This window comes from Moschus berezovskii, chromosome 19 (genome assembly GCF_049115385.1).
Source record: "Moschus berezovskii isolate FMDL1 chromosome 19, NW_MosBer_1.0, whole genome shotgun sequence".
Classification (NCBI taxonomy): Eukaryota; Metazoa; Chordata; class Mammalia; order Artiodactyla; family Moschidae; genus Moschus; species Moschus berezovskii.
This window is the reverse complement of record NC_142478.1, coordinates 32773535-32801326: the sequence shown is the minus strand read 5'-3', so window position 1 is coordinate 32801326 and position 27792 is coordinate 32773535. Positions and strand designations below refer to the sequence as shown.

At 39.4% G+C, this 27792-nt stretch overlaps 1 protein-coding gene across 1 annotated transcript; it reads right to left on the bottom strand.

Annotated features, from left to right (window-relative positions):
- Positions 1-344: 344 nt before the first annotated feature.
- Positions 345-17006, bottom strand: PGRMC2 (progesterone receptor membrane component 2). The gene is made up of 3 exons (XM_055404733.2): positions 16396-17006; positions 3009-3164; positions 345-1604 (listed from the first exon to the last, which is right to left on the bottom strand). Exons 1-3 carry the CDS (start codon positions 16883-16885, stop codon positions 1507-1509), a joined length of 744 nt encoding a protein of 247 aa, XP_055260708.1. The 5' UTR covers positions 16886-17006; the 3' UTR covers positions 345-1506.
- Between the last annotated feature and the right edge of the window lie 10786 nt (positions 17007-27792).

Genomic DNA, 27792 nt, shown 5'->3' with positions numbered 1-27792 from the left:
ACAACAGAATTTAAAACCTATCAGTATATCCTTTGTGTCCAGTAACTACCACCTGAAGTGTTATTACTTCTAGTATAATCAGTTGGCATCAAAATATAAAGTAAAAATATGTACATTTTAATATATCAATTCTTACCTGAATAATCTCAGATCTCTTGAGAATGTTCCACAAAGTGGAATTTCTTCCTAAAGTTACAGTGAATGTGGTACAATGTGTACAACTTGGTTAACCAGTGTCTGCCTTTCATTCCAAGATTTTTCCTTATCTTGAATCAAATACACAATCTTGACTACCATATTATAATGCACTGGTTTACAGTCTGTATATAAAGTCCAACTCAAGCTTATTTTGGTTTATTGTACATGCTTTATTAAAACGGTACGGGTATTTACAGAGTCCCTTCCAAGGCGCTCTCACACACACTCAGACACACCCACACGACATCCATACTACAGCCCCATGCACCCACACCAGTGAGATGTGAGAGTCAAGACTCTTAAAAACAGGCAGCTGTTAGGGGACAGAGGTTTTGATTTTTCAATTTCTTTTTTTTAAAAGAGAAAAGCATGGGGGAATGCATTTGGCCATTATAATGCTAATTAAGTTTGTGTATATTAACATACATATGGCAGTAACACTGAATATTCCTTTTACATTCTATATACACAGAATGACATCAAGGTTTTGCAGTCAACAGACTATTCCAACTTCAGTCTCAATGCTGCTTGTAGTGACTTCAGAATTCACATAGGGGCTTTCCCTAAAAATAATTCAAGTCTATGTAAGTGAAATAAGGCACAATTAATATTGATTTGATCTAGGGGAAGGAAAGGGATAAAAACTAGTTTCAAATGATCTTGCTGTTGGGGAATTAGCTTTGACTTAAATCCACCTGAAATCCATTTTTCTAATTTCCAAAGATTTCTTAGAAATAAAGGTTTTCTTCTTTTCCCTGACAAAACCCAGAAAGAAAAGCCTGGGATTCCCGTTTCCCATTTTACTGTTTCCGTAGTCTTAACTGCTTAAAATCGACGTGCACCCTCACCTCTCCTGCCCAGGCCTCCTCTCTTCCTCACTGCGAAAACAAAAACACAGCACATGAAACAGGAATTCTTTGCTGTTTGGTTTTTTTTTGAAGAGATTTCAAAAAAATCTCTTACACACTCAAGTAGCAAATACGTATCAGGTTGTCTTTGATTAAAAAAAAAAAAGGGAAAGAAAAAAGGTGAAAATAATCTTGTGACTCTCTTGCTCGTTAAAAATATCCCTGTCTCCTTCTTTTCAGGATGAAGCCCCACCAGACATTACAAATAACTGCAACAAATGAGTCTGGCAGCATACATAATGTCTAGTATTCAAATCTTCATAGTGAGACTCACGTAGCTTGTACAATCTGTTGAATGTTTTTTGCAGCAGGTGAACCAAACTCAAAGATGCTGGACATTCTGTGAAAGGGAGTAAGAATTGCAGTTCTGAAGGCCCCTGACTTTGGTTGTTTACAAAGTTCAATCCTGTTTATTGTGATCCTTGGTATCTTCTTCATCTGTATATTCTGACGGTTCTTCCCCTGGTTTTAGGAGTCTGCCTACATAATCATATTTTTCTGAAAGATACATCAAAAGAAAATCAGTAGCAATCAAATTTGTTTCACGATTCCATTATACAGCAGGGAAGGTGTATGCTCCTTTTAGTCATAGAGAATAAGGTAAGTTTTCCCTATCGTTTACCTTGTCCAGTTTTTTTATACTCATGTAAGGCTTGAACAAAAGAAAACAGGATCAGGGAACTTATAAAACTTCGGACTTGTGCTTTGGAGGAGAGTGTTTCATACAACCAGTTCTTAATCAAGGACACTGCCTCAGAATCACTTGAAGATATTTAAAAATATATGTGAGTCCAGGACCCATGCCAGGCTCGTGGAATAAGTCTGATGACATGTACTTTGAAACTGGTTTACCTCTAATGTGCACTTAGTCTCAGAGCAGATCTTTAAATTTAATAACCCAAAGTAATTGTAATTATTGTAATTAAATAAATAAGGTGGCAACACAGGGCATTTCCAACAGTGAGACGATCTTAAAAAAGTTAATGGTGACTTTCCTGGGGCTGAAGAAGTAGGGAGAAGAATATGAGGTGGAAAATCACATGGAAAGTAAATCCAACCAGGACATATTCTTCGGGAGAAAATGTAACAAATGTAGTAGTCCCTAAGAAAACAAACCAAACCAACAGATGAAAATTCACTTTTACTTATTATCTTGTGTTTTCTGAGGTCCCGATATGTGACTCTCAGTACATTATTTTTCTTTCTCCCATTAAACACTCTTCTTAGATGTGACATCACTTGTTTTTATGTTACCATGTGTTTAATTTAGAACACTGTTATGCCCATTGTTATGTCCATGGTAATATTTAGTCATTTCTTGGCCAGGATTCTGAGCTGAGTTTAAGTGAATTAACTGACAAATCAAGAGGATGAAATAGGAGGACTGCTTGGTTCAGGAGAACCAGTACAAGTGCCAAGAAGCCAGAAGAGCTATTTCAAGGGATCCATAAGTCACATAAGTAGCAGTCCAGAGTGTTCACTGAGGCAGTAAAAACTGATGTCACAGGCATATAATGAAGGAGAATGACATTGTTCCTTTATGGTTTGAAGGTAAGATCAATTAAATTATTTAAAAGTAAACTAAAGTTCAGTATCAGTAATCAATTCAGTTTTAAATATAAACCTATGTTTCAAAAACTCTATCTTAATGAACAAGCCTTATAAGACTAAAGATGTCAAAGTTTTGTAAATTTTACAGTTTGTAACAAGTGAATTTTTAAATATGGATTTTATTAACAATAAGCACATGTAACAATCGTTTTGATAGCTATGTTTATCATCAAATAATGATGGCAATGAAAACAGATAGCATCCTTAGGCTCTTAAAGAGTAATGAAATGGTATGTACTTTCTTTGGCCATAAATTTAGTGTTTGTAAAGAACCCAACAAAATGAAGGTACCTTTAAACTGCATTTCCCATTCTCGAACACTCTCCATTTGTACAGCATTCAAATCTGAGAGATCATCATATTCATCTTTAAGTGCATCTTTATCTAGGCAAAATGTTGCCAGTCCTCTGGAGGCATCCCTACCAGCAAATATTCCATATGGACCCGCTGGGGAAAAAAAAGAAATTAGATTATCTAAAAATATTTTAGAATGTCTCAAAGGAAAATGTCTAAAGAAACCTCATGACTCTTATCTGGTACTCAGCCTTAATTTCAAAACATGCACTGACACTAAATAGGATAATGAGAAGAAATTTCTTAGAAATCCACCTTTTGACCAAAGTAAAGTTTTTCACTGAAAATTTATATTTCAATTACTTTAGATATTAAAAAAAAACTTTATTTAAAGATGAAGACTGTGAGGTATTAGAGAGAAGAGGAAACTTAGAAGAGTTAAGTTTGGAAGCCAGTTTTCTTGAAAGGAAATGATGCCTTACTGATTACTGTTAATTAGTTGTGGCATCTAAAAATAATCACCAGAACATTGGCTAGATATATATATGGCTACAAGGACACAATTAGTGTAAAGAATCAGGAACCACCTTGTCTAGGGAGGAATGGCTACCAGAAGCAAGTCATTCCCAAAGTGCGTCCTTGAGAGCAGCAACTCTCTTGCACGTCTCTGTATCTTCAATGCTTACCACAGTGCCTGACATAAAGTAGGAACAAAATAAACACATACTAACAGCCAAAAATCCAAACAACCGAATTTTCTATATCAAGAATTTGCTTACATAAATTATAGGTCATTACTTTAATGAAATAGTACATAGCTATAAAAAAGAATGAGGTAACTCTGTATGCACAGATGCACAAAGAAGTCCATGATATAGTAACTGAAAAAAGCAATTAGATTGCACAGTATGATTTATTTAGTTATTTTTATTTTTTATTCTTTTTTGGCTGCACTGTATGGCATGTTGGAACTTAAGTTCCTAAACCAGAGATCCAACCTGTGCCCCCTGCTGCATAGTTTCAACCACTGGGCCATGAGAGAAAGTCCATAGTATGACCTCCTTTGAACTAAAAAAAGATATATATGCACATTTAACCCATATTTGTATTGCATGAAAAAAGCACCAGAAGAATACAAACCAGGTACTTAATAGTAGCAAGTTTCTGGGGAATGGAGAGGAAAGTTTTACTTCATTTAATTGGTTAAGCCTGGCTACTTATTTATTTTTGGCCATGCCACACGGCTTGTGGGATCTTGGGTTCCCTGAACAGGGATTGAACCTGGACCCTAGCCACTGGACTGCCACAGGATTCCCAAGTCTGGCTCTTTAAAAAACAATTTTTATAATATAAATCTTTTAAGAGTTAATTTTTTCTTCATCTTAGTTTGTAGAACAGACCATGTAGATTTCCCTGTTTAAAACGTTTTAAGAATTATGTGCTAATAAACAACATTTACAAAATACATGATTTTATATATAAAAATTTCTTTCCTGAGTCTGAAAAGTTATCAATACATGACAAAAGAAATGTAGAGAAAACAGTTTAAAAATCAAATTTGCTGGCTTAACTATTATGAGCCACAGAGTGACAGTGAAAAAGCTTACTGTCCATTTAACAGAGTAAAGTATTTTCTAATGAAAAGTACACAGTACAAAAAAAGGAAATTTCCTGATTTTTAAATGAGTAAAATAATGATTATACCCATATTCATACTTGAAAGCACTTAGGAAATTGAAGGTTATGTGTCAGAAAAGCATCTAAACCTTTAATAAGAAAACTAAAAAATTTCTAAACATTTATGAACCTTAGTTTGAACTACAGTGACTACTGCACCATAAAGCTCACTGGGTTACTTAGGAAAACTAATGAGTTTTAGGAATGAGTTAGTAAAATTTATTCTCTAAAAGTTTATTGCATGGAAAAAAAAAGGAGCCTTAGCAATAAATTTAAGGACCATTATTAGGCAATAATATATTAACACAAAAATAAAGGTAATACTTCCAGTAAAGTACTTTTTTATCCTGCTTTCCCATTCTTAAGTACTTTCCATATTGCTCCTTAATATTAGGTGACTATCACAATTCTCATTTAATGGTTATGCATTTTCTCACTGAATGGATATACCTATTAATATAAACTTAGGCTACCATTTTCTATTTCTAAATTTGTCTTCTATATAAGAAAATGGGACACTACTTACAACTGGTCAATATTTGTAACTTTCAAACATTGCCCATCATCTCAACTGACATTCAAAAAGGTATTTATTTAAATGTTTAAGATAAAGAAATTTACTACTATTTAGAGTAAATTTTACAAAGTAAAATCTGAAGTTAGTTGGAGTTAATTGATTTGGAGAAACATTAACTTTTTTTCTTTTTTAAACTTTAAGTATAGTTAATTAACAATGCTATGTTAGTTTCCAGTGTACAGCAAAGTAATTAAAAAAAAATTAAGAAGTATATATAGATTCTTTTCCATTATAGGTTATTATAAGATAGAATCCAGTTCTTTGTGCTGCACTAGGTCCTGTTTTTTAAATTGTGCTTGTGCTTAGTTGCTCAGTCATATCTGACTCTTTGTGACCCCATGGACTGTAGCTCGCCAGACTCCTCTGTCCATGGGATTCTCCAGGCAAGAATACTGGAGTGGGCTGCCATTTCCTTCTCCAGGGGATCTTCCCGACCCAGGGACTGAACCCAGGTCTCCTGTATTGCAGGTAGTGAACTACCAGGGAAGCTTTTATGTAGTAGTGTATATACACATTAAGCCCAAACTCCTAATTTATTCTCCCTTCATCCCCTTTGGTAACAATAAGTTTGTTTTCTATGTCTGTATTTGTTTGTCATTTGTATGTCATTTGTGTCATTTTTAAAGATTTCACATATAAGTGATATCATATGATATTTCTCACTTACTTAATTTATGATAATCTCCAGGTCCAATCATGTTGCTGCAAATGACATTATTTCTTCTTTTTTTAAAAAATAAGAAATGTTAACATTTGCTTTTTTTGACCAAGCCACGTGACTTGCAAGACCCCAACCAGGGACTGAACCCCAGCGCCAGCAGTGAAAGCACTCAGTCCTAACCACTGGACTGCCAGGGAATTTCCAACATTAACTTTTAAAACTAAGCAAGTTTTTAAAAAAAAAAAGTTTTTTAAAAACTTTTAAAAAAGTTTAAAAAAAACAAAACACTAAAATTAAGCAAGAACAGTCCCAAGGGAAGAAAAGTGGTCTACCTTAAAGCATTTAGTTTTTCTGTGGTATAACTCCACGTGGCAATGGCTGTTTTCAAGAGATGGAAAAAATATATATACATATAAAACACTAATATTTTCTTAAGAAACAATAATGACCAAAAAAATCTTAATGCTGACTGGACCAATGCTTACAAACTTAAAACAGTGATGAGTCAAACACAAAAGAAAAAATAAAACTGATTAAGGCAATAAAAAACTACAAGTAGAAAATGAGAATTTCAACTTTTTGAAGAATTTCCTTGCAATCTCACTTCCTTCTCATAGTATCGCAAAGTAGAGGGATAGTTTTGCCCTCCCTTCTTTGCAGATGAAAAGATGCAGAGGTATTCAATGACTTGCCTAAAATTAATAACAGAATCAACCACTTTTCCAACTACACCAAACACAGTCCATCTTGAGAAAACAGAGGATCCACAAACCCAAAGATGAAATGACAACCCTGAAAACTGGAGCATTTCACTAATCACAAAATTTCAGGGGAATGGCTATTTTAAAATACCTCTTAAAATGGAAGAACATTAACCAAAAAAAGGTGTAGAAATCAACAGCTTTTCTTAGCATTATGTTATATAGTATTTACCTGCCTGGTCTACAAAAGTCAATCTACTTGAGGATACTTCATCAACCTTAAACACATCCAAATGGTAAAAAGGAGAGACGAAAAGATGATCACTATAAAAACAGAAGTCATAAGAACCTCCATCTTTGAGTATATGGATAACATACCAGTGTAAAATCTCCTGCCAACTTCCCTAAGAGGGAATGCTGTTTTTTGGTTTGACTAACTTAAGAGTGAACTAGAGGCAACAGTTAATAATGCAAGCTTAATCCTAGACAAAATGATGTTCTGTTAACTATTGAAAAGAATGACCTCTCCACATATTTCAAATTTCCCACAGGAAGTATTTAACTTCTGAAAAGGTCTTTTTGAAAATAGTTTTCTTTTTCCTGTAAGATCATAAAGAATGTAATATTGAGACTAAGAACTAGAGTTGGAAAGGATGACCTGCTGAGAAAGGAAGATTTGAGGTCCAGTTAAAGTATATTCCTCTGCATCTCTAACACAATCAGAATCCTATCTGAGAGTTCAGTAATACCTCCCATTTCCACTACCCCCTTACATAACTGACCTAAATGTTATGATTCTAATATTTTGGTGACTACTCTTGGCTATCCATAATACTATAACAACAGAGAGCTACCTAAGGAAAGCACATTTTAAATGCTCTTAGGTCTTTTGGTATAATTTATAAAAAAATAAAAGGCTAGCTTATATAAACTAATCAGATTGTTTTAACTATTAAGGTTCATTTAAACATTAACATTTCAGTAATAATAGGAGATTATACTCTTGCCTTCTAAAAAACTAAAATATAATGCTGATACAAAACTAGATTTACTATTTCAAGAATATTCTTGCTACAAAAAATGAACCCATTTAGCCAAGACAGATTATTTTAAATGTATTTATAAAACAAATATTCTAGGATATCATATTACAGATAAATCTTCCTTCTATGATACTGTTAAAAATACCAAAATGACATTATACTAATACTAGTTAGAATCCAGATTCCAAGAACAGTTTTAAGAGTTAACACAACTTACAATACAGATTTTTTTAAGTTAAAAAATCAATAAATCTACCAATTATTGCATCCTGAAACTGCTTACTATCATACAATCAAATATAACAGAGTGACATATTTTTGAAAAGGGAACAACATATGGTTATTGTAAAACACTAATTTAATGAGCAAAAAAATTCCAGGAGAAAGTAAACATCTAAAATATGTAAGATAATTTTCTACTAGGGTGATTATATATCTATTAATACATTAGTATTTATGAAGAGAAGAAAATTCCAGAAGGAATATTTTAGTTATTTTCATGGTATAAAAACCATAGCGCTCAGAGACAAACTTTAATTCATTAAAAGTTAAACAGCCTAATTTTCTGGCATGTTTTGACAATAGTCTTCTGTGATGATTATTAAAGCAAGTTAAAAAAAAAATCTAATAATACTTGGTATAGGGCTTCCCAGGTGGTTCAGTGGTAAAGTATCCACCTGCCAATGTAGAAGATGCAAGAGCTGCAGGTTTGATCCCTGGGTCAGGAAGATCCTTGGAGAAGGGAATGGCAACCCATTCCAGTATTCCTGCCTGGAAAATCCCACGGACAGAAGAGCTGGAAGGCTACATTCCATGGGGTCGCAAAGAGTCGGACACAACTGAGCACATATGCACACTGAGTAATTTATTCCAAATATGGTTATTATGGACCTAGGAACAAATCAAACCATATATAAAAGTGATTAAATGAAATCCAACTAATACATCTTTTTTATACTTGGTTCTAGGAACTCCCAGGACTTTCAGAGGGAAGGCAGCATGGTAAAACTGGAAAAATACCTCTTCCAAGCCAAGATACTTGGGTTCGAGGCCACACCCTACATTTGAGGCAAATTTTACATGCCTAAAATTGTGGAGGTCAAACTAGATAATCTCTTAACTACAGGTATTAGGGAAAAAAAAACTATTCTATAAACGGTGTTGCAATAACTAATAGCCCTCTGTAAGAAAACAAAAACAAAAGTTGATGCTTACATCTTAAATAAATTCCAAACGAAACTAACCAAAATTCACTGAGAAAAAGAGAAATGTAAATTAAAATAATACTGAAATACTATTTTAATTTCTCAGATTGACAAAGACCAAAAACTTTTATATCACATTTCTGGCAAGAGAGTGAGAAATAGGCATTTTCATGTGAGTGTAAATTGGTCCAATATCACTGGAGGGCAATTTAGAAAGAAGTATCCAAATTAAAAATGTCCATAACCTAGGACTCAGTAGTTTTACTTCTTAGATATTTAATAGATAATTATGATTTTAGTAACATTTTGAAATGATATGTACATAATACCATGCTTCCCAGGTGGCTCAGTAGGTAAAAAATCTGCCTGCAATGCAGAAGGCACTAGCAGACATGGGTTTGATCCCTGGGTAGGAAAGTTCCCCTGGAGGAGGAAATGGCAACCCACTCCAGTATTCTTGCCTGAAGAATCCCATGGACAGAGGAGCCTGGTGGGCTACAGTCCATAGGATCACAAAGAGTTGGACATGACTAAAGCGACTAAGCATGCATGCATGTATGTAATAACAAGAGAATGGAAACACATATTCATTAAAAATGGACAATTAAATGATATATTCATTAACAGAATTACACACACATTCCAAAAATCCAGAGTTCTTTCTAAACTGATACGGAAGGCTCTCGATATATTAAAATACTGTTAAAGGTTTGCGTTGTTAAAGTAAAAACTAAGTTCATGGCATCCGGTCCCATCACTTCATGGCAAATAGATGGGGAAACGATGGAAATAGTGACAGATTATTTTTTTGGGCTCCAAAATCACTGCAGATGGCCACTGTAGCCGTGAAATTAATGGATGTTTGCTCCTTGGAAGAAAAGTTATGACCATCCTAGACAGCATATTAAAAAGCAGAGACATTACTTTGCCAATAAAGGTCCGTCTAGTCAAGGCTATGGTTTTTCCCATGGTCATGTATGGATGTGAGAGTTGGACTGTGAAGAAAGCTGATCGCCGAAGAATTGATGCTTTTGAACTGTGGTGTTGGAGAAGACTCTTGAGAGTCCCTTGGACTGCAAGGAGATCCAACCAGTCCATTCTAAAGGAGATCAGTCCTGGTGTTCATTGGAAGGATTGATGTTGAAGGTGAAACTCCAATACTTTGGCCACCTGATGTGAAGAGCTGACTCATTTGAAAAGCCCCTGATGCTGGGAAAGACTTGAAGGCAGGAGGAGAAGGGGATGACAGAGGGTAAGATAGTTGGATGGCATCACCGACTCAATGGACATGAGTTTGAGTAAACTCCGGGAGTTGGTGATGGACAGAGAGGCTTATGCTGCAGTCCATGGGGTTGCAAAGAGTTGGGACACGACTGAGAGACTAAACTGGAACTGGATCTGTACTATAATTCCTGAGTGAGGGCAGAAAGAAATTGATTTTTTTCCTATCAATGACAAAACTATAGGATATACCTCACTAAAATGAAAACTGAACTCTGAACAAAAGTATGAGATGCAAGAAATGACAGTGAATGAAGAAAATGGTAACTCTACTGGTAAATTTAAATGAAAATTGGCTCTTAAAAAAAAAGTTTATCATTCAGTTTGAGGGTAGTATTTTAAAAACTACAGTAAAACTGTAAGTCTGATAGAAATAACATAGAAAATGGAGTGGGGAGGGATTAGAGTTAAAGCTTTCTAACCAAGGCCACAACATATGGCTGTGTACCACACAACTCCAGGGGACACCATTCATACTGGTCTACACGATTGTTTTGTATATTTAAGAAATACTCTGTCAAATGGCAGTAAAGTGTTTTAAAGTGACAGTTCTAATTCATACAAAAATGTCTGGCTAACGTTCATATATTGTTCAGAGTGACAGGGCCTATAGAAAAAATTTAAGGAAAAGACTCTTGTCACCAAAAGAATACAAACAGAATGCATCCAAATTAGCAGGGAGATATGAAACAGAAACAGACTCCCAAACACAGAGAACAGACTTCTGGCTTCCAAAGGATGGGTGGAGTGGGGGTGGCAGAGATTGGGAGTTTGGGATGAACAGATACAAATTAGTATATAGAGAATGGATAAACAAAAGGTACTACTATATAGCACTGGGAACTATAATTGATACCCTCTGAGAAACCACAAAGGAAAAGCATATGAAAAAGAATGTATGTATGTGTATAACTGAAACAATTTGCTGTACAGTATAAATTAACACAACTGTAAATCAACTATACTAAAATGAAATAACAAAAATCAGTAGGGGAGAAAAAGTGGAATAAAAAATCCATCTAAGAAAAAACAGTGGAAAAGAAGGCAAAGAAAAGTTGACAAAGAAATTACTAAGTAAGATGCTGCTGCTGCTAAGTCACTTCAGTCGTGTCCGACTCTGGGTGACCCTATTGACGGAAGCCCACCAGGCTCCCCCGTCCCTGGGATTCTCCAGACAAGAACACCGGAGTGGGTTGCCATTTCCTTCTCCAATGTGTGAAAGTGAAAAGTGAAAGTGAAGTCGCTCAGTCGTGTCTGACCCTTAGCGACCCCATGGACTGCAGCCTACCAGGCTCCTCCATCCATGGGATTTTCTAGGCAAGAGTACTGGAGTGGCTTGCCATTGCCTTCCAGTAGAAATAAATCTAAATATGCGAGTAGTGACAAAAATATAAACTGATTAAATTGTTAAAAGACAGTATTGGCATTAAATTTAATTTTTAAAAATCCAGCTATGTTGTTTGTAAAGAAAAAATAAAACAGATTGCTTAAAAGGATGGAAAAAGAACTGCTGAGATAATAGTTATCAAATGAAGCTTGAAGTCAAATCTGAAAATCAGTAAGGTGATAAGGATGTTTCTTCCTCTGATTAACACAGTATCAGTTCTAGATCTAGTGCTTAGATAGCTTCAAAACAATGACACATCCAATCTTTGTAAGACTGGTTCCTTCAGGTTTTTGTTTAAGTATCAATCCCCATTTTCTTGACAAACCGACATAAATAAGTACTTCTCTTTACCATCTAATGCTAATAAATAAAGTCCTTTATTATAATCATGTATTGAATGATTGTTTATTATCTGTCTTTCTTAACAGAACATAAACTCCATGAGGGCTGGGAAGCACAAGTTTTAGACTCAGAGAATTACTCAAAACATTTATCTAGGCAAGAGTGTGATGAAATCCAGGTAACTCCTTCTCAGAATTGATCTTGAGACAAAATACTGGTTCTTGTACAGCAGTTATTTAGTGATGTATCTCACAGGTATGTGGGGGATGAGTGACCTATGCCACATGGTTGAAAGAACTATGAAAAGAACTTATCTACTCCTTTCCTTCAACCTGAATAACATCTTCTGGACTCATACATGCTTTAAGCTATCCTTTTATACTGTGTTAGTATTTAATACAATTCCCTCTTTGATTAAAAACAATGGAATGATGTTGAACTCAGAGGAGCCTACCAACTAGGTACTGTAGAAATTACTAGTAAAGGGAATTCCCTGCCAAGCCGGTGGTTATGACTTTGAACTTGCAATACAGGGGGTGGGTCTGATCCCTGGTTGGGGAACTAAGATCCTATAAACCACATGGCACAGCCAAAAAAAAAAAAAAAAAAGAAATCTGTATAAATTTGAGCAGAGTATCAAAATTCATCAGAAAACTTAGCTGGTCCTTTTACCTGATTGATAGGTAATGAAAGTGCATGGGCATTAGACCTAACACAGACCCAGCTGGCTGCAAAACAAAAGACTAGGATGAAAGTTGGGTAGTGTCAATAGGACATTCATGATAGAATATGTTTGTCTATATGTTGCAACTCTTGCTTCAGCTGCAATTTTGCAAACTACAAGTAAAATTAACGTGAATATGAAGTTAAAAAAGGAGGAAGAACACATAGAAGGTGTATGAACTCCTTTTCCCCATCTCCTAAATATTAGGCATTTCATGGGGGTACTTCTTACAAACTTCTTTTTCTTACCAGTGGAATTTAAATGGTATGTTGGAGAAATTACAGCTTTTTATATGTCAAAGAATACTCTACATGGAATAAGGGGGAAGCTATGTATCTTAATACCAGAAATGTGAATAAATTATTACAAACTATTATAAACTATAACTGTATAATTTCTAGCCATTCTAAAGAATAAAAAAAAATTTGCTAGAATCCCACTGCAGAAATATTACACCAAATTATTAATAATTATTAATATTTAAAATGATAGATGAGTCTTCCTCATCTATTATGATGCTGGAAACATGAAATTATATTATGCTGTGATACAGTAGGAAGCATAGCCTGTGAAGCCAGTTAGACTGTGTTTGATTTCTAGCTTGGCCATTTACTAGATACGTGATTTTGGGCAAAATCTCTGAGTTTCAGTTTTCACATTTGTAAAATGGGAACATTACTTATCTCCTAGAGCTGTCTGGAAATTAAACGATAATAAGCCCCAAATGGGAGTTTCCTCCTCCTTCTACCCTAACCTCTAGAATCAATTCTATTGAATAGAACCCGATGGGAAGATGGACATGCTCTATAAAGTGCACTGCTTGGGCACTTGAAATATGGCTAATATGGAGAAACTCAATTCATGTGGCTTGTGGCTACCATACTGAACATCACAACATAAAGCCATGAAAGTATGTTTCTCTGAGGTCTTAAATCCTTATGGGAACCAGGAGAGGGTATAAAAATAACAACAGCTTCTCTATGTAAGTTTATCTCAGAATGCAGTCTATCTGAAATAGAGTAGACAGGCTTTGTGGTCAAATATATCCGGATTTGAATACCGTGTCTGTGTGACCCAAGCCAATTTACCCCAAATTCCTAAACCTCGAGTTCTCTCTCTTAAGGATAGGAATGTTCACTAACCTCACTGAAGCATTGTGGAGATGACAAATTAATAGATTTGATGTAGGAGCTGCTTAACAAATCTGCTTCCTTTCTCCTCCCATATTCTTTCTTACATGATCACTTTCCTCACACACTGGCCAAGTGCCTGAACTGTTACTAAACTTAATATTGACAAATGTAGTTAATGCCAATTGTTTCCCAATGTCTGTTTACTCCACTAAATTAAACTGCCAACATTTACATTTTTAAGAACTCAAACTTTAAAAATTATGACTAAAAATAAAAATAACTTCAACACAGAAAAAACCTCACAAACAATCTTTTAACTCTAAAACCATTATTGAGAACTGGGAGTGGATATTGGCTAGACTCCCTAAACTCATTCTTTCACGCTACGAAGTCTCATATAAGGATTTTTACTTCTGAATTACTCTGCTACAAAATTCCTTAATTGATTTGAGGATGAAAAAAATTAAAATAAAAACTGAATTTGTTTTATAGCCCGAAATTTTGCTTCAAGACTTCTGGGAAATGTTAGATCTCCTCTTAATGTGAAATACATTCCAAATCCATAAGCTGATCTGGCTAACTTTAAGGTTCCTTTCAAAAAAAAAAAAATATTCCAAATATCTGTTTAGGTTGTTCAAAACTACTTAGAATGAAATAATGGAGTATCACTCTGCCTCTTCATCAGGAAGGACCTGGAAATCAGTGAAAGCTAACCTAAAACTGAGTCCTCTGTTTTCATCTGAGGGGAACCCCCTCACTGGCTCAAGCCACACAAAGGCTATCTATATTATAACTGTGACTCTCATCTTAATTTAAAAATTTCTGTTGCAGAACATTTGCCACTGGGTGCTGCCAAATTGTGTCCATGGCTGTCTCTCTTAGCTATTTTCAGATAGTGGCAAGGCATTAATGTGTGAGGACTGATATGCTTCTTTGCACTAAACACTTGGTTGCTTCACTGTCCGTATAGATAGGGGCTACAAAAGCAGAGTTTTTAGTTTGGGTAAGTTCTCTATTAAAAACCTAAACCTGTACACAATTTCTAATCACTGAATACATAATACTGTGTAAATTCTTGATTAAAAAAAATTAACTAATTTGGTCTGATGGTTTAAATATTGTCCTTTGGCCCCACTGTCTTACCCACACTCGCTTAAGTAAACAAAAATGTACTAACTGTTTCAGCTGATATGAGTGGGTAGACATTTGGTTTTCATTTTTATACAAGAAGCAAGTATTTTATAAGCTATCTGTGACTTGGTTGGATTGAATGTAAATATACACACAAAATACAAGCAACTAAGAAATAGTTCAACACGTTTGTTGTTACTGGGTGTAGAATCTCCCATTTCTCTTCTCTAATCCAATTAACAAACAACAAACCAAAACACTTCTAAAATATCTTCCATCCACTAAGCAAATAAATCATAAGTGTATAGTTGCAGGTGTCAATAAACATCATGGACTAATCGATTAGAGGAAACCAACTTGTTTTTAGATTTGCCAATCCCTTGACTTTAAGACTTGGACGTCCTCTTTCAACTAACAGGTCACTATAGGTCTCTAATTTTATTTACTTTTATTGTAGTAACTCCTTAAAAGCTCAGAATAACTACACAAGCAGCATGTACAATGTTGCTCAATTTTATGGTTTGCCAACAAGTTCCATGAGTCTGAACTGAATGTTTGCTATAACTACACTGTTAAAGAAGGGTTTATAAACCAACCACCTTACATACACAGTTCTCTGAAAGCAAAGCTTTAGTAACATTTAACTTACAGAACTGGTGCATGGTGATATGAATTTATAGCTGTTCATAAAGTTCTTTCTCAGTGAAAACAAAGTAAATGATAATCAACGTGTATTTGAATACTTGCCTTCCTGCTACAAAAAAAAGAAAAAGAAACTGGACAAGCACGCCTGCTGGGTATATAAGTTCCACCTCCAAAACTCAGGGCGAATAACCTTGCCAGTATTTATTAGGATCTGCATTCTGATCAGCCTGATCCCACATATACTGTTAATCTTGGAAAGCATCTTTACATCAAAACCGGTTTTAAAAAAAAAGTCAAGGTGCTGCATATGGGACCGGATTTAATAGATTCTAGAAGGCTGGGACTAGGAACTACGTGTACTTAAACGTGGCCTTATGGGGAGTAGTAAGTAGATAAGTGCTCTGTGGCGCGCGCACACACACACACACACACAAAAGTAAAGAAAGTTGTGAATTACAGGGCCTAAAACTTTAGGTCCCTACTTTAGAACTCTTCCTTCTTTCCTGCCCCCAACGATTCCAGAAATCAAAAAGCTCAGTAAAGGCTGAGGGCCAGCGTGACTGTGGACAACTAAAAGGATTTTGAAAAATTCAGCTCAAGAAAAGGCTGAGAGGAGAAATGGGATAGGAAAATGATGAAAACTCAGAGCTGATTGCTGGGACGACACTGGGATCCGAATTCTAGGGGTAAACACCGGTGGGGCCCGCGGCTGGGGCGTGTGGGGGGCGGGCCGTCTCAGGTGCGGCAGATACGGCTCGGGGGTCCAGATGTCGAGAAGGCTGGCAAACTAACCCGGTGCCCAGGGGCCTCCCCTTCAGAAGAGGGTCGAGCTTGAGCTGCAGGGGGTCCTCCCCCTCCCCTTCCAACTCCTCCTCACCCGGGCCGTAGAACTTGCTGCCTTTGGTCACGTCGAAGACTTTCCCATTGACCGCAAGCAGGATGCGCGGGTTGCGAGACCCGTCGTACTGGCGCAGCTGCTCCAAGCTGAAGTCCCGCTTCTTCATACGAGGCAAAGAGGCAGCGGGGCTCTCTTCGCCCGCTCCGGCCCCGGCGCCCAGACCCCGCCGCCCCCAGCGCACCCACAGCCGGTAGGCCCCCAGCAGCACCAGCGCCACCAAGGCCACGTTCAGCAGCATCTCCCCGCCCCCCGTCAGAAGCGCCAACGCCGTTGCCGACCAGCCGCCCCCTTCTGCTGCTGCTCCCGCGCCGCCCGGGTTCTCGCTACTACCGTCGCTGCTGCTCTCGCTGCCACTCCCCAGGGTGCCTAAATTCACGTCCCCATCACCCGCCGCCATCACTGCCCGCCAGCGCCTTCCTCCCCCTCCCCGCCCCCTGCCCTCCCCAACCCCACGGTCGGCCCCGCCCATATGGGGCTTCCCAGCCAATAACGTGAGGGCAGGGGGCGTGGTCAGACCGGCTCCCGATTGGGTGTTTACGCGGTAACGTTGTCTTGGATCTCTCCCTCTCTCTTCCTTTTGCTGGCCGCGCTCGCGTGCGACGCCCCGCCCACCTCGCCCCACACTTCCCTGCTCTCGCCAGTCTCCTCCTCTAGTTGAAGTACAAGAGCGGGGCGAGTCTGAAGAGAAGATGCTGCGCCGGCCGCGCGCGCCCGCGCGCACGGGCGGGGCGAGGCTACGGCGCGTGCGCGGATTCCGGGGCGCCACGCGCTCTCCTCTCCTCTGCAAACCCTTTGGAAGGCACGGCCTGCCCAGTCCTCTGACTGTGCGCATGCGCTCACGAGCCCCACCCCTTCCCTGGTCTGGGTTTGCGTATGCCAGCTCCCTCCTCTTCGCCGACGCTGCGTGTGAGAGTTTCAACGTGCGCTGAGGAGGCTGCTGAGGCGACCTCTCAGGCACGTTTCAGAGGGCACGGGCTAGTGGTTAGTGAGAAGCTGTAACATAGTTTTAACCGCTTCGCGCCCCGAAAAGGGGTGTCTTTTCTCCCATGGATGCCGTCACGCCTGTCCAGAAGCCCGGAGCGTGGGCGCGCAGGCAAACCTACGGCCCAGAAGTTTTGGCGACGAGCTGGAGTCTCCTGGCGCCAAGAGAGTGCACAGAACTCGCCCTGGGATTGTTTGGCGAAAGGAATCTACGTGCTGTCTTCGTGGACACCGAGTAGCCACTCCCCAGTGGTTTTGGCCAAGGCTGCTCCTGTAGAATTTTCTTTCACATTTTAGACAAAAGGTGTCGTTATTCCTTAAGTCGCACTCACTGGGGCAGTAGGGAAGTGGATAGGGTGAGGTGGTCCTTCAGTTCGCTTATTTAGCTTAATCTAATGGGCAACCCTAGTGGCTCAGAAGTTAAAGCTTCTGCCTCCAATGTGGGAGACCCGGGTTCGATCCCTGGGTCGGGAAGATCCCCTGGAGAAGGAAACGGTAACCCACTCCAGTATTCTTGCCTGGAGAATCCCATGGACCGAGAAGCCTGGTAGGCTACAGCCCACGGGGTCGCAAAGAGTCGGACACGACTGAGTGACGGAACGGAACGGAACGGACTTTCCTGGTAGCTCAGACGGTAAAGCGTCTGCCTACAATGTGGGAGACCCGGGTTCGATCCCTGGGTCGGAAAGATCCCTGGGTCGGAAAGATCTCCTGGAGAAGGAAATGGCAGCCCACTCCAGTATTCTTGCCTGGAGAAGCCCATGGACCGAGGAGCCTCAGTTCAGTTCACTTTAGTCACTTAGTCGTGTCCAACTCTTTGCGACCCCGTGAACCACAGCACCCCAGGCCTCCCTGTCCATCACCAACTCCCGGAGTGCGCCTGTCCATCACCAACTCCCGGAGTTCGCTCAAACTCATGTCCATCCAGTCGGTGATGCCATCCAGCCATCTCATTCTCTGCCGTCCCCGTCTCCTACCCCCAATCCCTCCTAGCATCAGAGTCTTTTCCAGTGAGTCAACTCGTCGCATGAGGTGGCCAAAGTATTGCAGTTTCAGCTTTAGCATCAGTCCTTCCAATGAACACCCAGGATTGAGCTCCTTTAGAATGGACTGGTTGGATCTCCTTGCAGTACAAGGGACTCTCAAGAGCCTTTTCCAGCACCACAGTTCAAAAGCATCAATTCTTTGGTGATTAGCTTTCTTCACAGTCCAACTCTCACATCCGTACATCACCACGGGAAAAACCATAGCCTTGACTAGACGGACCTTGGTTGGCAAAGTAATGTCTCTACTTTTTAATATACTACCAAGGTTGGTCATAACTTTCCTTCCAAGGAGTGAGCGTCCTTTAATTTCATGGCTGCAATCAGCATCCGCAGTGATTTTGGAGTCCAAAAAAATAAAGTCTGACTCTGTTTCCACTGTTTCTCCATCTATTTCCCATGAAGTGATGGGACCAGATGCCATGATCTTTGTTTTCTGAATGTTGAACTTCAAGCCAACCTTTTCACTCTCCTCTTTCACTTTCATCAAGAGGCTTTTGTGTTCCTCTTCACTTTCTGCCATAAGGGTAGTGTCATTTGCATATCTGAGGTTATTGATATTTCTCCCAGCAATCTTGATTCCAGCTTGTGCTTCTTCCAGCCCAGCATTCCTCATGATGTACTCTGCATACAAGTTAAATAAGCAAGGTGACAATATACAACCTTGATGTACTCCTTTTCCTATTTGGAACCAATCTGTTGTTCCATGTACAGTTCTAACTGTTGCTTCCTGACCTGCATACAGGTTTCTCAAGAGGCAAGTCAGGTGGTCTGGGATTCCCATCTCTTTTAGAATGTTCCACAGTTTAGTGTGATCCACACAGTCAAAGGCTTTGGCATAGTCAATGAAGCAGAAATAGATGTTTTTCTGGATCTCTCTTGCTTTCTCCATGATCCAGCGGATGTTGGCCATTTGATCTCTGGTGCCTCTGCCTTTTCTAAAACCTGCTTGAACATCTGGGAGTTCACGGTTCACATATTGCTGAAGCTGGCTTGGAGAATTTTGAGCATGACTTTACCAGCGTGTGAGATGAGTGCAATTGTGCAGTAGTTTGAGCATTCTTTGGCATTGCCTTTCTTTGGGATTGGAATGAAGACTGATCTTTTCCAGTCCTGTGGCCACTGCTGAGTTTTCCAAATTTGCTGGCATATTGAGTGCAGCACTTTCACAGCATCATCTTTCAAGATTTGAAATAGCTCAACTGGAATTCCATCACCTCCACTAGCTTTATTCGTAGTGATGCTTTCTAAGGCCCACTTGACTTCACATTCCAAGATGTCTGGCTCTAGGTCAGTGATCACGTTATCGTGACTATCTTGGTCGTGAAGATCTTTTTTGTACAGTTCTTCTGTGTATTTTTGCCACCTCTTCTTAATATCTTCTGCTTCTGTTAGGTCCATACCATTTCTGTCCTTATCGAGCCCATCTTTGCATGAAATGTTCCCTTGGAATCTCTAAGTTTCTTGAAGAGATCTCTTGTTTTTCCTATTCTGTTGTTTTCCTCTATTTCTTTGCATTGATCACTGAAGAAGGTTTTCTTAGCTCTCCTTGCTATTCTTTGGAACTCTGCATTCAGATGCTTATATCTTTCCTTTTCTCCTATGCTTTTCGCCTCTCTTCTTTTCACAGCTATTTGTAAGGCCTCCTCACACAGCCATTTTGCTTTTTTGCATTTCTTTTCCATGGGGATGGTCTTGGTCCCTGTCTCCTGTACAATGTCATGAACCTCCGTCCATAGTTCATCAGGTACTCTATCTATCAGATCTAGTCCCTTAAATCTATTTCTCACTTCCACTGTATAATCATAAGGGATTTGATTTAGGTCATATCTGAATGGTCTAGTGGTTTTCCATACTTTCTTCAATTTAAGTCTGAATTTGGCAATAAGGAGTTCATGATCTGAGCCACAGTCAGCCCCTGGTCTTGTTTTTGCTAACTGTATACAGCTTCTCCATCTTTGGCTGCAAAGAATATAATCAATCTGATTTCGGTGTTGACCATCTGGTGATGTCCATGTGCAGTCTCTGCTTTACTTAAAGCCAAAATGGACCACTTGCTTATTCCCTAATTAGCATACCATGCGCTCCGGTTTGCCCACATCTCTCCTCCATTCCGCAAGTTCCTCGAGATTGAAGGAAAACTGTTAGTCCCTTGACACACCTCATTCACCACGAGGGTAGTTTACAGTGAGGGGGTAGGGGTGGGGGAACTAGTGACACAAAACAAACTAGGGCGAGGGGGAGCACAACAAAGAAGTTCAGAGCGTGAGGTGAGGGGCTCACCATAAGGGTTCAGAGGTGACATTTAAGCCGAAATTTTAAGGACTCGGAAGGTTAAAAGACTACAAGACCTAGGTAGATGGAACTGTGAGAAAGTGAAGTCGCTTAGTCGTGTCCAACTCTTTGCAAACCCGTGTATTGTAGCCTACCAGGCTCCTCGGTCCATGGGCTTCTCCAGGCAAGAATACTGGAGTGGGTTGCCATTTCCTTCTCCAGGCGATCTTTCCGACCCAGGGATCGAACCTGGGTCTCCCACATTGTAGGCAGACGCTTTACCCGGGTCTCCCACATTGTAGGCAGACGCTTTACCGTCTGAGCTACCAGGAAAGTAGATTAAGCTAAATAAGCGAACTGAAGGACCACCTCACCCTATCCACTTCCCTACTGCCCCAGTGAGTGCGACTTAAGGAATAACGACACCTTTTGTCTAAAATGTGAAAGAAAATTCTACAGGAGCAGCCTTGGCCAAAACCACTGGGGAGTGGCTACTCGGTGTCCACGAAGACAGCACGTAGATTCCTTTCGCCAAACAATCCCAGGGCGAGTTCTGTGCACTCTCTTGGCGCCAGGAGACTCCAGCTCGTCGCCAAAACTTCTGGGCCGTAGGTTTGCCTGCGCGCCCACGCTCCGGGCTTCTGGACAGGCGTGACGGCATCCATGGGAGAAAAGACACCCCTTTTCGGGGCGCGAAGCGGTTAAAACTATGTTTCAGCTTCTCACTAACCACACTGGGAGAATAGGAGTAAAACTCTCCCAGACAAACCTCATATAGTCAGCATAAGGTTAGAGGTTGCTGCTGCTGCTAAGTCGCTTCAGTCATGTCCGACTCTGTGCGACCCCATAGACGGCAGCCGACCAGGCTCTGCTGTCCCTGGGATTCTCCAGGCAAGAACACTGGAGTGGGTTGCCATTTCCTTCTCCAGTGTGTGAAAGTGAAAAGTGAAGGTTAGAGGTTAAGAGAAATCAAAGCTACCTTGCTGCTGCTGCTACTAAGTCGCTTTAGTCGTGTCCGACTCTGAGAGACCCCATAATAGCCCATCAGGCTCCTCTGTCCCTGGGATTCTCCAGGCAAGAATACTGGAGTGGGTTGCCATTTCCTTCTCCAATGCTCGCATGCATGCTAAGTCACTTCAGTCGTGTCCGACTCTGTGCAACCCCATGGACAGCAGCCCACCAGGCTCCTCTGTCCACAGGATTCTCTAGGCAAAGATACTGGAGTGGGTTGCCATTAGGACCTGGTTAAAAGGATGTGGTGCCAATGGAAACAGGGAGCTTGGGAAGAAACTGGTTTTTGGAGGAAAATGACTGTAGCAGCCCCAGGTGTCACATAGTTCATACAACATCAGTGGACAGAAATCTCCCCAGAGGCTTCATAGCAGGTCACTCCTTATATCTTATTTTTCCAAAGCTGGGCTGTTAGCTAGTTTCTAAACCAGTTACTGACAAGAAGCATAGGATTACCATGATTTGTTAGTGTTTTTCTGGCTTTTCACAGTTCTTACATAGAAATGTGGACATTTAACATCTCTGGTGCCTTCCTACTGAATGTCAGTAGCAACCCTAGACATTGTGATACCAAAAAAAAAAAAAGCAACCAATCCAAACCAAAAAACCCTCTTTCCTTCCATCCCCCACACATCCCCTCAAGAGATGATACTGGTTAAGAACCACTGGCTTAGACCAATCGGAATTTATATTGGAACCGAGTTATGTGTGTATAGAATTTTTTTGTTTCTGATTGGTTTGGAGGGAATAGAGGAGTATTGAAGTTACATTGTCAAGGAAATGGCAGGGAGAGGGAATGTTGAATAGGTAATTAACATTGTCTGCCATGAGCATTAAACATTTTCTTTTATATTATTGATAAATACCTCAGTTTTACACTTGAAACCTTTCTCTTTTTTCTTTTCTTTTTTAGGTCTTCTCCCGCCACCTCCCCCCGCAGGAAAATATCTCTCCCAGTAGGATACTCTTGAATACTGCAATAGCTTTCAGACTGGTGGCCTGCTCTGTCTTTCCCTCCATTCCTACATGGACTGGTCATGTATATTGATTTTCCCTTTCTCCTTTATCTCCAGTGCTGCTCACCTAACTCAGAAACTCTGTTGGCACTCTGTAAATCCACAAATGGCTTCCCTGCCTTTCCCTTACAAATATAATCCACTGCGTACTGATTAACTTGTCATCTCTATGGAAGATGTACCTCTTTAAGCTTGACCCCTCTCTGTGAGGTATTAGTACTAACCAACAAATGTTTCCATTTCTTTTCTCAGACACATAGCTGACTTGCATCTCCCTACTCCTTTGAACTCAGCATGGCCACTGAAATGTGATTGAAGTGATCTGTGTCACTTGCTAGCAAAAGTGATTATAGGAACCTGTGCACAGTTTCCCATGTCTCCTTTTGGCATAGTGACGGAATGTTTTAGTTATATATTGCTGCATAACAAACCATCCCAAATCTTAGTGACTTAGAGCCATAACAATTTCATAATCTCTCTTGGTTTTTTGGGTTGAATGGGCTCACGGGCAGTTGTCTCATCTTGCTTGGGGTCTCTCATGTGGTTCCAGCCAGGTATTGTCCGGCTGGAGTAATCTGGAGGCGTGACAGGAATGCTCGAATGACTGAGCCTTTCTTTTCCCAGTGTTATTCCAAGGCTTCACTTCAGGTGGCTTCTCCTGCAGAGTAAACTTCTTACGTAGTGGCTCAGGACTCTTCAAAACTGCAAAAGCTTTCAGATCCTTCCAGTCTGTTTCCAAGATTTAGGTGTGGAAACAACTCATTCTATTGGTTAAGGCTGTCACGGGGCCAACTTAGTTTCAAGGGGAGGGGAAATAAAGTCCACTTCTTGATGGGGACTTGGGAGAAGAGTAACAAAGAATTTGTAGCCTTATTTAATCTACCACCCTAACAGTGTTCCACATGGTGGCTGCTTTCGTCAGCCAGGGTCTGAGAATCAGAACAAAGTGGAAAAGAATCCTTAGTTAACACACATGGTTGTATGAGTGAGAAATACGTTTCTGCTATTCTAAGTCACTGAGATATTTGGGGTTGTTTGGTAGCAAGTGAAGACTGATCTAATACAAAAATTGGTACTGGATGTAGAGCACTGCTGTAACAAAGCCCTAAAATATATGGCATTGACGTATATGAATATGTTACAAATGTTGGTGGTTGGTTGTTAGGCAGCATTCAGCTCTGATTCACTAAGGAATCTCTCAGCGAACCTAGCTTAGAAATTTGAGCTGAATAAATATTTCTTAAATAAGAGAGACTGTTTCTTATAATTCTGTTCTATTTCTCTATTTTAGGATAAAACACTTCTTTCCCACATCAGATGTTTCTTGAAGTATGGAGGGGGTGCCACTAACATAACACTTGATACTTTATTCCAGCACTTCTAGCAAGTTTCCTGATGTGTAAGTTTGGCATGTGCAGCCCACCTTCCTCTCTCTTTTCTCATGGCAGCCAGTCCGCCCACAGAAAGTATGCTTTCTACTCTGCTGCTTCATACCACAAGTTTTACAGTAGTTTGCTCGTACGGAGGGTGACCTGCCCAGGCCAAGGGAGGCTTGGGGTAAGCTTAATAGTTTAAGCGCTCTGGGGGAAGGGAAACTTCAGGCTGGAGCTAAGTTCACTGGCAGGAAGTGATAAAATCTGTTATTTGAACTTAAGTTCACAAGAGCAAGAGAGTTAACAAGTTGGACATTAATAATTTTGGACTTTAACATCAAGTCAGTCCTGATTACTTTGGGCTATAATTCAACAGAACAAGATAATGTAATTTCTGAGCTTTTCATTTCTTTCTGGAAAATTCATATTGGGAGGAGATTATAATCAGATTAAAGACATCTTTTTGGTTCTTAATTGTTAGAGTATTTTTATGTTACCATTTGATCTTGTTCCAGTAATGTTGAACAAGATAGTGGGACATAATTTGAGGTGGTAATAGAACAGGTTGTGAATTACAGCTCCATGTACAGAATAACATGGGCGCTTATTTAATTGGTGTATTGTTCTGACCCAGTCAGGGTGTTCTGACAACAAAACCTACACTTTATCAGTGGCCCCATGAGATTCCACCAAAGAAGTGAAATTAGTACTGAAGTGGTCTTATGAAGATGGGAGCAGGACTACCCCAACGGACTGCTGACTTTTACCCAAGGGAGCTAACCATATCCCAAGGTAATCTCAGTGGGTAAGCTGAAAGGGTTAAGGGAATGATTGTCATACATTTATACTAACAAAGCACCCAAAATAATTTTTAGCTTCACACGTAAAAGTTTTGTCCTTAGTGGCAAAAAATGTAATTTCTGGTATAATGTAAATATGACTATTTTAAAGTAAAAAAGGTTTATGTTACTTAAAAATGCATTTAGTGAAATTAAATCCAATAGAAATTGAATACTCACATCTCCATTTTTACAGAAATTTTGCATTCTCTGTTTATTGGGGGAGTGCTTTGCCATGGGATCTTAATTTCCCCACCAAGGATTGAACCAGGTCCCTGCACTGGGAGTACAGAGTCTTAAGCGTTGGACTGCCAGAGAAGTCCCTACATTATTCTTTTTTTTTCTCTTTTAATTTGTATTTTTATTTTACTTCCCCACAGAAGTCTTAAAACTATATTTTATGCTCAAATGTATTTTATTGCCTACCCTGTCATTTTTTTAGGTGATTACAAAGTTGTTTATAATTTTTTAAAAGTTCCAAAAGTTTCTAAAATTTTTTTTGGATTGAGTTATTGTTATAATTATTAGTAGTACATAATTGTAATATGTATCAATAATACATAATTAGTAATACTTAATTACATTACAGATTTTTTCCAAATAATTATTAAAGAGAGCTAAAATTTTGTTGGAAATATATCTCCCAATGAAATGGATGTAGCTCCCCTTCTCCATTTAGTTTCTGGATGTAATTTTCTGGTGTGCTGTGTGCTCAGTTGTGTTTGACCCTTTGTGACCCTATGAATTGTAGCCTGCCAGGCTCCTCTGTCTATGGGGATTCTCCAGACAGGAATACTGGAGTGTGTTGCCATTTCCACCTCCAGGGGATCTTCCAGACCCAGAGATCGAACTTTTGTCTCCTGCATTGCAGGCAGATTCTTTACCACTTAGCCACTTGGGAAGCCTGATTTTCTGCTAGGACACAGAATAAGAAAACATATTGGGGGACTATTAGGCGTGGGATTTACAAAAGATGAATAAATGATTGTTGTTCAGTGCATTATTTACAACAGTGTTCGGATAAAAAAACGAGTATAGACTTACTGTATTCAATAATCTTCAGATGAAAACTACTGAAAATATTTTCTGAATAATTGTTCAAAAAGCACTGCAAAACATTAATGTATCTCTGAGATATGTTCCTTTTATATGTAATGTTGATCTGTTGGAAGGAAATTTGGAATTTTTTAGCATCCTTTTCCTTGAAATTATCTGAAATATGCAGTTGAGACACAGGAGAAAGACACAGAGTTCTCTCTCATTATTGAGCAGATGTACCTTGTAACTGACTGATATTTCCCAGAATGTTTTCCACAGATCTTTCATTTTTGAGTTCTGAGAGAGATATATGGAGCATGAAACTTTACTGTGAGTTTGTTACCCATATGAAGTAGGGCTCAAACTCCTTCAGTATTCCTTTTTGTTATCTCAACTGTTTTCTTTAACATTATCAGGGAATGGAAGAGGAAATGGTATTAGACAAGAATGATCATAACTCCTGCCACCCCAACTCTGCAATATATATGAATTCAGAACATTTCAGCCCAGACCAAAATACTCAGTTTCTAGCGCCATGCTTTTTACTTAATAGAAATATATTTAAAATAAGGAAAAGAAAGCCAAGAAATCTCCTTGCTACTTATGATGCATTGATTAAAGTAAATATTGACATCAGTATTCAGAATTATTCCTTTGTCTGGTGCCTTAGAAGCTTTTTGGACATGGGAGAAATTTGTTATAGTAGGTTCTGGAATGGGTGAGAGGATGCCTGTCTTTTATAAGTGAGGAAAGAATGATTTTAAAATGGAATTAGAAAAACTGAATTGAAATGACATTTCAGCCTCACTAATATTTTAGACGACTCAATTTTAGGAAAGAGTAGGTGAAAGTTGATAATATTATCTGTGCTTGTATTCCCCTTGGAAAGTAGAATCCCAGGGTAGACTTATTCCAGTTTGTAGATTACTAGGTTAAGCCGTCTATGGGGTCACACAGAGTCGGACACGACTGAAGCGACTTAGCAGCAGCAGCAGCAGCAGGTTAAGAGAATAAAATTATGGGGGAGTGTGGTGTAAGTTGCAGGTTTTATTAACATTCTTGGCATCTTGAGCCAGCCCTTCCTCTTTCCTATTGAGTAAGATACTAGTGAGGAACTGGGTGAGAAAGGTCAGCCCTTTGGCTAGTCTTAATCTTGGGGCCAGGCTACCGGGAATCATGACTTCTAGTATGTTCCTTTTTGCTGCAGAATTTATAAAGACAGATCTTTGGAGTAGGTGGGGAGGAGAGTTTCTCTCATCCTGCTCTGCCAGTCAGCAACTCCATTGTAAATCTGCCTTGTCCTAGGGATCAGTGTTGGAAGGCCCACTGGTGCCATCTTGCCTCCAGGATCAACTTTATTAGTATGAGTGGTGTTCTCAGCTGTCTGCTCTTTTTCCTGTTTTTTGGTTGGCTCGCAACTTGGTAGGAAGAGTCCCCTAAAGGTTCTCAGTCTTTATCAGTGCTATTCATATTAACACAGCAAATACTACTGTGAATTTTCCTAGAAAAAGTCATGAAATTATGTTCAATCCAGCCTGTTTTTTTCTAACAATCTTTTGTATGTGTTTCATAGGTCTATACATATTAATGAGTGTAGTTTGTTTTCAAAATATTTTCTAAAGGATTGTTATTGGGCGGTATATAAAACATTAGAAGAGTTAAGTTCAGGAGAAAGACAATCGCTCGATAGGCTTAAACAGTTGGTTCTTCAAGACACACTATTGCCAGAGTTTGATAGAAGGTGAATGAATACATTAAGGGGTTGACTCTAAGGAGATCAGTCTTGCCATTCTTACTGTGC

Excerpts from the sequence above, each read along its gene's own strand:
- PGRMC2 (XM_055404733.2), bottom strand. The coding sequence starts at position 16,885 with ATGGGCGGGGCCGACCGTGGGGTTGGGGAGGGCAGGGGGCGGGGAGGG. Across the intron at positions 3,165-16,395 it reads CAGCAAGTTCTACGGCCCGG|CGGGTCCATATGGAATATTT; the intron begins GTGAGGAGGAGT and ends TTTTTTCCCCAG. Across the intron at positions 1,605-3,008 it reads ATGGGAAATGCAGTTTAAAG|AAAAATATGATTATGTAGGC; the intron begins GTACCTTCATTT and ends TGTATCTTTCAG.